The sequence below is a fragment of the Watersipora subatra genome, chromosome 3, assembly GCF_963576615.1.
Source record: "Watersipora subatra chromosome 3, tzWatSuba1.1, whole genome shotgun sequence".
NCBI lineage: Eukaryota > Metazoa > Bryozoa > Gymnolaemata > Cheilostomatida > Watersiporidae > Watersipora > Watersipora subatra.
The window spans coordinates 4,072,910-4,086,952 of record NC_088710.1 but is presented as its reverse complement, the minus strand read 5'-3'; the positions used below and the strand labels follow the sequence as shown (position 1 = coordinate 4,086,952).

At 37.1% G+C, this 14,043-nt stretch overlaps 1 protein-coding gene across 1 annotated transcript in view; it reads right to left on the bottom strand.

Annotated features, from left to right (window-relative positions):
• The window catches only part of LOC137389669 (protein unc-79 homolog), a 37,445-nt gene that overhangs the window by 22,173 nt on the left and 1,229 nt on the right, over positions 1–14,043 (bottom strand). The window contains exons 2-9 of the mRNA XM_068075740.1: positions 13,711–13,831; positions 11,862–12,028; positions 9,720–9,890; positions 8,644–8,987; positions 7,465–7,626; positions 5,230–5,399; positions 3,713–3,914; positions 1,928–2,032 (exon numbers count right to left, since the gene is read on the bottom strand). Coding sequence (XP_067931841.1) covers positions 1,928–2,032; positions 3,713–3,914; positions 5,230–5,399; positions 7,465–7,626; positions 8,644–8,987; positions 9,720–9,890; positions 11,862–12,028; positions 13,711–13,831 — 1,442 coding nt within the window. The remainder of the gene's footprint in view (positions 1–1,927; positions 2,033–3,712; positions 3,915–5,229; positions 5,400–7,464; positions 7,627–8,643; positions 8,988–9,719; positions 9,891–11,861; positions 12,029–13,710; positions 13,832–14,043) is intronic.

Genomic DNA, 14,043 nt, shown 5'->3' with positions numbered 1-14,043 from the left:
ATTTACACAGCATAAATTAACCCTCAACTATCAAGTTATGATTTACACAGCATAAATTAACCCTCAACTATCAAGTTATGATTTACACAGCATATATTAACCCTCAACTATCAAGTTGTGATTTACACACCACCATTAACCCTCAACTATCAAGTTGTGATTTACACAGCACCATTAACCCTCAACTATCAAGTTGTGATTTACACATCACCATTAACCCTCAACTATCAAGTTGTGATTTACACAGCACCATTAACCCTCAACTATCAAGTTGTGATTTACACAGCACCATTAACCCTCAACTATCAAGTTGTGATTTACGCAGCCCCATTAACCCTCAACTATCAAGTTGTGATTTACACAGCATAAATTAACCCTCAACTATCAAGTTGTGATTTACACAGCATAAATTAACCCTCAACTATCAAGTTATGATTTACACAGCATAAATTAACCCTCAACTATCAAGTTATGATTTACACAGCATATATTAACCCTCAACTATCAAGTTGTGATTTACACAGCACCATTAACCCTCAACTATCAAGTTGTGATTTACACAGCACCATTAACCCTCAACTATCAAGTTGTGATTTACACAGCACCATTAACCCTCAACTATCAAGTTGTGATTTACACAGCACCATTAACCCTCAACTATCAAGTTGTGATTTACACACCACCATTAACCCTCAACTATCAAGTTGTGATTTACACAGCACCATTAACCCTCAACTATCAAGTTGTGATTTACACAGCACCATTAACCCTCAACTATCAAGTTGTGATTTACACACCACCATTAACCCTCAACTATCAAGTTGTGATTTACACACCACCATTAACCCTCAACTATCAAGTTGTGATTTACACACCACCATTAACCCTCAACTATCAAGTTGTGATTTACACAGCACCATTAACCCTCAACTATCAAGTTGTGATTTACACACCACCATTAACCCTCAACTATCAAGTTGTGATTTACACACCATCATTAACCCTCAACTATCAAGTTGTGATTTACACCGCACCATTAACCCTCAACTATCAAGTTGTGATTTACACAGCACCATTAACCCTCAACTTTAGAATATAAAATGATAATGTGTGTTTTCTGGTGAAGAAATATGTAGGTCTTAGCAGATATTACAAACCAGCAACAAATACTCGATTCATAGAAGTCATACATTAAAATGCTCGATGTCTTCCCATCTTCTGACAGAACATCGAATAAAATTGTAATAGAAAACGCATTCAGTTAAGCTTTTGAGCTAGCTAACAGACTAATACTGACAATTGCCAGGATGTAAAGTCTATATAAATAATAAATTTTACTAGTAATTTCACTAGTACTAGTACGTGTCATCGCTTGGACAAGATGTCCCCGTTGTTTTAATATTATAGTCTCCCATTATCAGCGTTTCATAATTTATTGTTTTGCGAATCCTCGAGCTTCCACTGTAGAACAGTAACACATCTCCAATATATTTAGAGTTAAGTTGCTAAGCTACATAATTACTTTTACATAGTCTGCCATTCAACAATTTGCGTTAATAAAAGTGAGATATTAAATTTTTATGCGATGTATTCTCAGAACCAACCTGTTTATCCTAGCATTAAATCATGTTATATTGAGATGGAAAATTTAATTTTCTCACTATGTAGCAGAATATTAAGATTGGATGTCTCTTACCGAGCACCTAGCAAACCTCAAGACGCAAGAGAACCTTATTTTTCAGCAAATCTTAATTAAACTTGAGTAATTTTAAAGTGTTAGTTTGAATTATTAGAATTTAGAAGCTTTGAAGGCATCTTTCTATTTCATGTGTTAGGAGAGAACAGAATAAGACAAACAGACCAACTCTACTGCACGAGAACTGACTGCCCTTTTAGTACATTTACTAAGAGCAAAACTTAATCTTACCTCGGCCTTCATCTTCTCAACCAAAGCATTCTCGACTGCATCACCAGCAGTAGCTGTGCATTGGAACCACTGGAAGAGCATGGCAAGGAGCCGACCGAGGGCCCGCTGCGAACAACACAAATTTTACAATCGTAAATTTAAGAGTATGAATGTAAATTTTAAAGCATAAATTCTACAATACAAATTTTGCATCAGTATCCACACCATTTATATTTAGACCAGCTGAATGCCCGATGTTGCACAGGTATTAAAAACAGCTTATAAACAGCTGCAGGTAATGTAGTTGCCTGCCACTTGCCATTAGTATGGCACATAACCAATGACTAATTTGAGTAAGCTAGTATCAGTATTGCTAAACTTACTAGTAAGAACCAGGGAGAGCAAACTTTAATGACTTGCGTAATGCAGTGCGGTATGCGTATTTTCACCCACATATCCCACATATATCGCCCAATGAATCTATAAATCTTGTGTAGCCTATTTGGTAAGATATTGGCCTGGTGAACAAGAGGTTTTGAGATCATATCCAGCATAAAACGGTTACTACATTCCTACATGTAGATTTTAATAGCTATAGCTGGACACACAGAATCACACACAAACTTCAAGTTTTATATATATATAGAAGAAAGCAAAACGCTGTGCGTTTACATATACCTACAGATATGTGGCCAAAATATGTGTAAACACACAGTGTTTCCACATATTTTGGCCAATTTCATCCAAACGTCACACGCATATGCTCCATACTATCTGTCAGATCGCCAAAAATATTTTGTTTCAAAACTAGGTCTGGTTCCTGAGAAACCCTTAAATGCCCACCTATAGCCTATTTGATGCCCACCTATAGCCTATCTGATGCCCACTTATAGCCTATCTGATGCCCACCTATAGCCTATCTGATGCCCACCTATAGCCTATCTGATGCCCACCTATAGCCTATCTGATGCCCACCTATAGCCTATCTGATGCCCACCTATAGCCTATCTGATGCCCACATAGCCTATTTGATGCCCACCTACAGCCTATCTGATGCCCACCTATAGCCTATCTGATGCCCACCTATAGCCTATCTGATGCCCACCTATAGCCTATCTGACGCCCACTTATAGCCTATCTGACGCCCAACTATAGCCTATCTGAAGCCCACCTATAGCCTATCTGATGCCCACCTATAGCCTATCTGATGCCCACCTATAGCCTATCTGATGCCCACCTATAGCCTATCTGATGCCCACCTATAGCCTATCTGATGCCCACCTATAGCCTATCTGATGCCCACCTATAGCCTATCTGACGCCCACCTATAGCCTATCTGACACCCACCTATAGCCTATCTGATGCCCACCTATAGCCCATCTGATGCCCACCTATAGCCTATTTGACGCCCACCTATAGCCTATCTGATGCCCATCCATAGCCTATTTGATTGAAAATGAAAGAGATTCCACGCACTGCTAGGCTTACCGCTAGTTGACTTGACAAGCTTGACAAATGCTCTAAGCAATTTGTTGGACTGTCTAACAACACTGCTTTTTATTGTTTCATTTTATTTATTGAGCTAAGAGTAAAGACTTGTCTCTTTAAGTAGTATAAAAAACCTTAGTAAGAGCCAATCTGAAGAGGAACTTATAGCAAAACTCCCTTTTATATGATAAAAAAAACTTTTTGGCACAAAGTTTATCTAAACATTGAAACTGTTTACACACAAGCAAACAAGAAACAGTTAACACATTCACTTATTTGCGATATATCAAATCTCGCTATTCAATTTCTGTAACTCACCACATTAACATCACCCACAGGATGACACAACTCCTTAAGCAGAAGTATCCCATATCTGCTATAAGCGGGTACTTTGGGAACAAGAAAATCCCCAAGAGAATTGCTGGATGAATTGATGGAGGAGTCAGCATCCGGCATCGGTTCAGGTTCAGCCTCCCTCAGCAGGTTCACTATGGCATCAACTATGTATGACTGATTCTCACTGGTAACGACAGCAGAGTGTGTTCGAGTAGCTTAAAGGGAAGATGAGTGAGAAACATTAAGAATTGTTTTGTTGCTACAACTTTGGCAGGATTGGGGCAAAAAAAGAGTCAGGGTTGTGGCCATTATGAGAAAAATTTTAACTGATAAGTAGTCACTGATGCCCAGGTGTGAAATGCGTTACAGTTGTAGTAATTTTTGTTTGGATATTTATATAATTGCATTAGCAGTGCAGTATTAAACCTGCCACAGCTATGCAGTATAATTGCATTGGGAAGTTTTACGAGTGCGCAGTATGCTATATGCATGCAGTCTAACTGTTTAGTACTGTTTAGTCCAACGGTACAGCGGCTGTGTTACCTACTGCACAGTAAGCAGTAGTGGTACCGCTGCGATATTACCTACTGCACGGTATGCAGTGCTGAATGCATTGGGAGTGTTGCTTGTATGCATTTTGCAGTGCTAAATGCAGGAGCAGCTTTGGTGCTACACTGTATATACATACACAATAGTATGTGTAAGACTCATCACAGAATCAACTATTGAGTTGACTCAATTGCAAGACGTGAATGCTGCTTAAACTTGAGTACGAGTAGGGAAACAAATTGATCATAGCTAGCATGTCGTATACGGTTGAAACAAAGATATATCATGATTTTAACGTATAGTGTTAATGAAGATACAAGGCAAGACCCCAACTTCATTGATCGGAATGGTGATAATGCCTGACTGCCTATTCTGAAATGATATGAAAGTTAGAGCACAAGTCCATGGGCTTGCTAAACGTAGCATCTGACCATTTTGTACAATACAGATTAGACATTTGGAAAGCCAGCAGTGTCAGTTGATACACAGTATTTATCAACTTCATACTAATGTACAGTTGCAGTACACTGCAGTTTTAGTTTTAAAGAACACGCAGTGGCAATATGCATGAACTGCTGGGTTCAGGTAATACGTCATACAAGTAAATGTGCAGTAGATCGAAGAGGGCAATTTACAGTAGGAGGGCAATAGTAGTAAATATCTACTGCCCATTAGAGAGTTTTAATGCACTGAAAAATTACTGCATACTGTAATTCAACAATGCAGTGCAGTTCAAATACATCATAACACTGGAAATATCTTTAGAGCAAACCAGTTTAGCAACACAAGACATTTCTAAAACACCATTGCATCAACTCTTCCTGTACGGCTAGACAACCAAATATTAAAGAAACAGGTTGGTATGTCTGATGCGATCAGCTTTAGCTTTAAACATTATTACAAACACTATCCCCAAGACTTACAACAGCAGTCACGAGAAGACAACTCACATATCCATGGTCCATATATTAGCGATAGACTCTTGCACATGTCCGCAGTGTCCAGGATGTCTGCTGAGATTACAGACATAGCAGAGACTCGTAGGCCTGTACCTGTTCAATCTCACACAGTCTATGGAAGTGCAAACAGAGTAAGCCTTGCTGCCAGGATTTGCACAAGTCTGTAAGTTAGAATGAACAAGGGCTATGAGTCTATAAGATAGAATGAACAAGGGCTATGAGTCTATAAGATAGAATGAACAAGGCCGGTATGAGTCTATAAGATAGAATGAACAAGGGCTATGAGTCTATAAGATAGAATGAACAAGGGCTATGAGTCTATAAGATAGAATGAACAAGATCGGTATGAACCAACATATCCTATGCCGATACACACCATAGCCTAAGAAAGCAAGCAGCATACATAATACAGTGTTCCTCAAGACAGGAAATGTACAGCGCCAGTGGGAAGCATGGCTACCAATGTATATGTGATGTCAACCTGTAGCATGAATACTAACACAGATGAAGTCAAGTGTAAAGGAGACATCACCTGAATGCTAGGGCCAGTTATGGATAAACAGCATCTTTTAACAACACATAAGTGATTGTAGACTGACTCTGGCCAGTACAAGTACAATTAGAAGTTGATAACAATAATGAGCAAAAAAAAAGTAAGTACGAAATGTGAATGTAACTCCATTTTGACCTTTCGACTTTTAGTTGAACTTAATCGCTTCTAATTGGCTCTTTATTTGTTATACTTAATCAACATGTTTTCTGTAAAGATGACAAAACTTTATTTGCAATATTGTATCTGTAAATTCAAGTTATCTGCAAAATTTGCAGATAACTGCAAAACACATTAAAAAAAATACTTATGTGGAAAGGATTTATTTACTTTTTCCCACTTGAAATAAACCCAATACATAACGGGTCAAATTATGAAGAGGCTTACGAATTCTCATACCAAAACAATGACAAGTCGGTACCAACAATTAAAGGTAGCGTCCTGTTATCGATGAGGTAAAAATCTTAGATTAGCATTAAAACGCTGAGAGCTACAATAATCCCTCCTACTTCACGACTTCAACAAACACATGTTTTTGTTGCCACACATTTGAATATGTATAGCAATGCACTGTCAGCCTGTTACTGAAGCTATTTATGAAATGTACATTGTGATGATCGAGAGTTATCCCCTCTCTTTCTTGTCTACAAACAAGTGACTTCTTTCTTACAATTAACCCAGTTAATCCCTAATAAAAATATCCATGGTAAAGCATAAACACAGACTCCTGGCTTGAACCGCTGACACAGAAACCAAATTACAAATTGAAAGCCAACCAAGAAAATCCCAATCCACCCAATTTTTTATCCCTGAAATGCGCACAAAATACACGAAGTATGCATATAAAGCACAGCCTATTCATATGAGAGTCCCTTAGCAACAAGCTGATTTGTATGAGAGTCCCTTAGCAACAAGCTGATTTGTATGAGAATCCCTTAGCAACAAGCTGATTTGTATGAGAGTCCCTTAGCAACAAGCTGATTTGTATGAGAGTCCCTTAGCAACAAACCGATTTGTATGAGAGTCTCTTAGCAACAAGCTGATTGATGTTACCGATAAATGTAGAAACTCCTTTTACAATATTTTGAGACAACTACTGAACGAATTTTGACGATCCTCCTCCTTCAGTCTTTTATCGTCCATAAGTGCTTTCCAACATTTTATTCAGCTATCCTGACGCTGAATCTCAGGAATCTTTAGCAATGACTTTGCCTCTTTGATTCTCACCCCAGTCATTCTTCACCGTGTAGTTCCCGTTAATCTCTTATGAATTTCAGTATTGTATATATAATAATATGATATATAATATACTATACGAGTACATGTATGTCCCATTTAGAAAGACATGTACTTACCTATACGTTTAATAATTGAAAGAGTTTAGAAAGACATGTACTTACACGTTTAGTACTTGAAACAGTTTACAAAGTAGTTAAAGTATACCGAGGTGTCATACTTTCAAATCACCTAGTGACCACTTTCCGGAAATTCAAATTTCATCAATGGATTCTAAATGCAAAGCAGGAGGGAAGATTCCGTGAAATGGATTTCCGTAAAGCGGAGGGACTACGGTACATGTGTTACATTCGTTCAACTCTAAAAATTGCTGAAGAGGAGTCTTTATATCGGAATGTTTTTATTTCGGCAGCTAGAAAGCGTATGGTATGAACACTGACCTTACTATCGCATGTCGGGCTGATCTTGTCAGCGGGTAACGTGATGTCAAAAAATGTGTCTTCATAGAGCCGCATGCCATGAGTGTCATAGCAATCAACACAGATGTAAACAGGAGGAGGTAACTCGCACTCACTAGTACACATAGATGGATGTGTGCATATCTGCAATATATGATGTACATATTTCGAGCCCACAATAAATGCTATGACAACAAGAAGCAGGTGTGCTGATGCCTCACAAGAGGAGAAGCTTCTATCTGACATATTTAATCTATTTATCTATTTATAGAAAGCTAAGATAATGTACAACTAAATGATGGGCACATTTTACATAAATTATAAATCACTTGAACATCAGCAGAAATTTCCAATTAAAATATGACACCAATCAGTAAGTTTCATGAGAGACCCTATGGAGTAGGTAGTTTCTCTCCTTTCACCCACAAAACCTCTTAAAGAGTTCTAACCTGAACAAACATTTCGTACTATAAAATGAAAATAATAAAATAATTAAAATGGTTTTAATACTGCTTCACATCGGGGACACATTCAAAAGATTTTGGGGATCAATTCAATTTACAGAAAACGGAGAGTTTAAGCCCACTGTAATATTTGGATGCTGTGAAACAAAGTTACCGGTAGCTGTATAAACTTCTAGAAACTTCATCTTGAAGCCAAGTTACAAGAAGTTAAACTCTGTGTAGAGACAATTTATATATACACCACTGAAAAGTTTAACTTCAATATTGCAAATATCATTCCAGTGATGCACTCGATCCATTAAATGACCTACAAAAGCCAGTCTAATATCGACTATAGAAATAATACTGTTTATAGTTTTTAAAATGTAAAACTTGAAAATCTCAAGATATTTTTCAGAATGGAGTGCAGATCAGCTGGTCATAATAAAGGTTAGCAACTACAACGAGTAGTTCTTAATTATACCTTTATTCAATGAAGAACCACGGATATACAAAAACTTATTAACTAACTAAAAACAAAATTTCATAAATTTGAAAAAAAAAGTAAAAACTTGAATTGCTGATGTGAAACCTATTACACCGTGAATGATGTTAGACTGACAGTCCCCAACACGCAGACCTTATTAATCTATAGGTTGCTGTTAAAACAACTTCATTGCAGACGAAAATAAATTGAAAAAAAGAATAAAGAACTCACCTTTTTAGCGGCAGACTTTGCTGTCTTATTGATGCACATTTTCCGCTGGCATTTCGGAACAGTCCATGCCTTCTGGGTGTAGCCCGAGAGTGACAGATTGTGAGCTGAGAGAAGTGATTGAAGCTGTGGCCAGTAGTAAAAAAGCAAGGACACAGCAGGAATCTTAGTATTTGGAGGACCATAGGCTATGACAGTAAAAAGGTCCTTGTAAAGATGAGCTCTTAGCGGAAGTAAACACTCTATGAGTCGTGAGTGTAGCTTAGGATCTGTGCAATGCTGAAGGACTATGATCAGCATGCCCGCTATGGCCTCGGTGACCATCACATTGTCACCAACTCCAACACCTAGAGCCATACAAAAGAACAGAGGTTCATGCAGTTTACTTGGACTCAGAGAGAGCCTGAGATAATGTCAAGATAGTAGAGTTGAGGGTAAAAAGTTTTAGAGACCCATAAATAAAACCATAGATTTATGCAGTTTATAAAATGGGACAAGACTCAGACACTCAAATAGAGCACGTATTTGCAATGAGTAGGCCTAAATGTAGAATATCTGCAGTGTCAAGGACTGATGAAAGAGCAAATAACAAACTACCCAATTTTTTAGTATCTAATTCATATTTGTTCAGCCTTTGATACTTATGCAATTTTAGATTGTGAAAACTCCTTGAAGAGCTTGCAACATAAGAAGGGGTCTTTCCTAGTAATGATTATTGGGAGCAGACAACTTTCTTATCGTTTTCCAACGACTTACTCGGACTGTTCCATTTGATACTATGAAGGTTCGAACGCAGTGAAAGCGGACCAAAGGCTAATTATAAAAAGCTATAAAAAAACCTGGAACAGTAGATACATAAAAATGTGTCACATTAAAGGTTGTACCTAAACGTAATACTTAAATTTTTGTTAAAACAATACATTTCATTGACTAGTTTATTATAATTAACTACTTTTATTGGTCATATCAATTTAATGTAGAGCTCATATTAGTCAGGTTACTGCAAAAAACTATTGCCATTGGCCACTTTGCAATAATAAGCTTTCATTTATTGCTATAAAAAAGTCTAAATGACTCACCGAGAGTGTTAGGGAGGAGGTAAACACAGAGCAACTCTACGATGGCGGAATAGTGAGAAGGCTGACACATGGGTAACATAAGGGTGACCTTATATGGCAGTTGAGTCAGCTGATCCCAGGTAAGGAAGGAGACGAGGCAGCGAATCACATCAAGAAGGTCAGCAATAAGCACTGCAATGAAGAAATTGGAGCCTAGTAGAATTTAACGCCATATATACAGTTGAAAGTTGAGTCCCCTTGTTAACCGTTTATAAAATACAAATACATGTAAGAATCAATCCTCGACATACAATATAAATTGTATGAACATATGAATTGTATAATGTATGTCATAAAGTTTAAGTAAGCATCTGTTTTTAAATTATAAAATTTCGAAAATTCTCAAAAATTTGTAGGCAGTTTTGAAGCAAAAGTAAAAAGTTAGTAGCAAATCTATATACTGTATATATATATATATATATATATATATATAGTTCTCAAACTATGTTTGTATGTATGCATTCCAGCTAAAGCTGATAAAATCTTGGAATAAACAATCTGTACCAAAGAAGATTTGATCTCAGACCCTACCTTTCACCAGTCCGACTCCCTACCCAATAGGCCACAGAGAAAAAGTTGATGCCTTGCTGATATAAGTCGCTATACGAGATCACATACTCAACGGCTTTGCATACCAAGCAGGGTGATTGCTTGAGTAAGTGACTGGCATTAATTAGCTTACTAAAATTTTCCATTGGCAATCTGCCAGGCTAATAGCGAGTGGCAGGCAGCTCTCATTACTTCTCATTGTATATAAGCTAATTTTTAATACTCGGGCAACGCCAGGTAGCACAGCTAGTACACGTATATAATGAAAGAAACTTGAACATATCTAGTGTAACTTATTCTAGGTTATTACGTCTATTCACATTACTATATCATCAAACCTACAGATTACCTTCAGTTTACATGGCTCCAAGGAGAAATACCAAAAACCTTCTTTGACTGATTATTACTTCATGAATTTAGTTTTACATTTAGTTTTTTAAATAATTATATATATATATATATATATATATATACATATATATATATAGTGCACTTGATTTAATGTAATGTGTAATTGCTTTAAGTATTTATCAATGTTCTTTGGCTCTGAAACAAATTTATATAGCTGTATTTGTCTCGACATATGCTGAATTCCACATACAAAACAAATGTTGTGACAAACTAACTTCGAAAATATTATAAGCAAAGTTTGCATGCTGCTCACACTTCATTGGAAAAAAGAATAAAGTGAAGAGTAAATGGCCATGAGTAGACTCATGTTTACTGTGTATACGAGTCTACAGTTATGTACCGTGTATACGAGTCTACAGTTATGTACCGTATATACGAGTCTACAGTTATGTACCGTGTATACGAGTCTACAGTTATGTACCGTGTATACGAGTCTAATTACGTACCGTGTATACGAGTCTACAGTTATGTACCAATTATACGAGTCTAATTAAGTACTGTGTATACGAGTCTACAGTTATGTACCGTGTATACGAGTCTACAGTTATGTACTGTGTATAAGAGTCTACAGTTATGTACCGTGTATACGAGTCCACAGTTATGTACCGTGTATACAAGTCTACAGTTATGTACCGTGTATACGAGTCTACAGTTATGTACCGTGTATATGAGTCTACAGTTATGTACCGTGTATACGAGTCTACAGTTATTTACCGTGTATATGAGTCTACAGTTATGCACCATTTATACGAGTCTACAGTTAAGTACCGTGTATACGAGTCTACAGTTAAGTACCGTGTATACGAGTCTACAGCTGTGTACCATGTATATGAGTCTACAGTTACGTATTGTGTGTACGAGTCTACAGTTATCTACCATGTATACGAGTCTACAGTTATGATCCGTGTACACGAGTCTACAGTTAAGTACCGTGTATACGAGTCTATAGTCATGTACCATGTATACGAGTCTACAGTTATATACCAAGTATCTGAGTCTACAGTTATGTACTGTGTGTACGAGTCTACAGCTAAATCTTCTCTGGAAGCTTAATTACCTAATAACTACATAGAATGGCTTTAACTTCAGCATCCAATCTGATAATCGATTACTAATATTGGACAACAAAAGATTAAAGCCTACCATCCTGGTTGATGGTGACAAGATGGGCAACTGGTAAGAGCCCGCAAATAGCTTCAAAAAGGCCAGGATAATTGAGGGTCGGAAATATAGTCAGTCTGACATTAGATCTGGCATGTTTGGCTCCATAGAACTTCTCCTCGACGACATTAGGAGCATCTTTTAGAACACTGCAAAACATTGAGATAGTTGCAATCGTGTGCACAGGCCAATCATCTACAGAAGAAGCCATTCCCACTTCTACAACCACCATAGCATTCATGAGAGATTTTCTAGCCTTTTCTCAGCTACTATGAAAAAAATGTATATACATGTACAGTAAAACATGGATAACTCGAACTTCACGGGACCGAGCGAAAGTGTTCAAGTTATCAGAGCGTTCAAGTTATCAGAGCACTGTCACAAGTCCATGTATTTATTTATTTATTAGTAGATACATGCACATATACGAACTATAATAAAAATCAAAAGCATAAATGGCTTGTTTCAAATTAAATGCTTCTAATGTAAAGTTTAAACCTTTTTTATCAAGAAGTATAGGAGATTTTTCTATCACTCGAGATTGTTTTGTTGTTTAAGGTGATGTTATTGCCAGGACGTTTTTTAGACTAAAATTGGCAAAACTTGGTTGTTGTTGAAATGCTTAGAAGAAAAGACATCTTTTTCTTTTGAGCGTTTTAACCGAGATCAATTTTGCCGATTTTTCTTGAAGTTTATGCGAAGGTCATCTCACTTTTCCATGCTTCTGAAAGGCGATCGCTAAGCGGATGTTTGGTAAAAATCAACTATTATAACTATTATCAATTATAACTTTAGATAAGACACTTCATTACTATTAGTTTCATGCTTGGTAAGAGCAATCTTCAGATTTATCTGAAGATTGTGCTACCTGGCGCTGGCTAGATTGTGCTAGCTGTGCTGCCTCGCGCTACATTATATATGCTGCTACATTATATATGTGCTGCCTGGCGCTACAGAATATTAAAAATTAGCTTATAAACAATGAAAGGTAATGAGAGTTGCCTGCCACTTGCTATTAGCCTGACACATTGCCGATGGATAATTTGAGTAAGCTTACTAATAAGAGCTACCGCTTTTCATGACGTTACACCATCACTTTGCGTCGTGATGGAGAGCTGTAGCGTATTTGCTCTCATATAATGTAGCAACATATATAGCTTAATGAATCCATCAAGCTCGTTTGACGGCATTGGCAATGCCTCGGACTGGCGAGCCGGAGGGTCCGAGATCAAATCTTTTGCGATACAGATTCTTTATTCCAAGACTTTAATAGCTATAACTGGAACGACACACCTACGACTAATTTTGAGAAATATGCATTAGATGTATGTCCTTTTAAGTAACTAAGATAAAAAAGAACTCTAAGAGTCGAGTATATTAAAAATATCTTAAAACACGGTTATTATGACTAAAATTTCTCGTGTTGAGAGATTTGGGTCATAAAACCATCTAGTTTTTATATATATGTATATATACAGAGGTATGTTTTGTTCTCAAAATTTGTTCTTTACTTGATGGAGGCTGAACGCCATATCCATTGTACTGGATCCTTCACAAACATACAGTATAATATATATATAGTGGTATATAATATGTATATATACAGTTAAAACAGTTGAGGCTAGACAATGAATTATGAAACAAATCATTACAAAAAGGCAAGGAGTCCAAACTAGTTTATATTCATGAGAAACTAGCCTCACCTAACATAAGTTATCCGCACATACTGCAACAAATAACTGCTTAGCATCAACTCCAAGTGTAACAAGTCGAGCCCCTCCAACATCTGCCTGGTAAGATGAGTTGAAGCTTGAAATTATTCAACACTTACTTCCTCAAGGTGTTGGAGAAGTATTTGAGTGTATTAGCGATATCAGAGCCTGACGGCGGAGGCTGGGCAAAGCTCGTGATCTGTCGCAGATAGTCATTGAATGTGTTAATTCTTGACTTGACTACAAGCAGAGTTACAGCTAGTTTTACACATATTTATGGGAACTACTCCCTCATTGTGAATTGAGTGAGCAATGATTAGCGAAACCAGTGATTAACAAACCCCAACCCCTACAACAAAGTGTGGCCATATCACAGTAGTTTTAGAAATTGTTTCTTAGTCAGCAGACTGGGGTAGCCTAGGTAGGAAGCTGTATGTAGTCTAGGTAGGAAG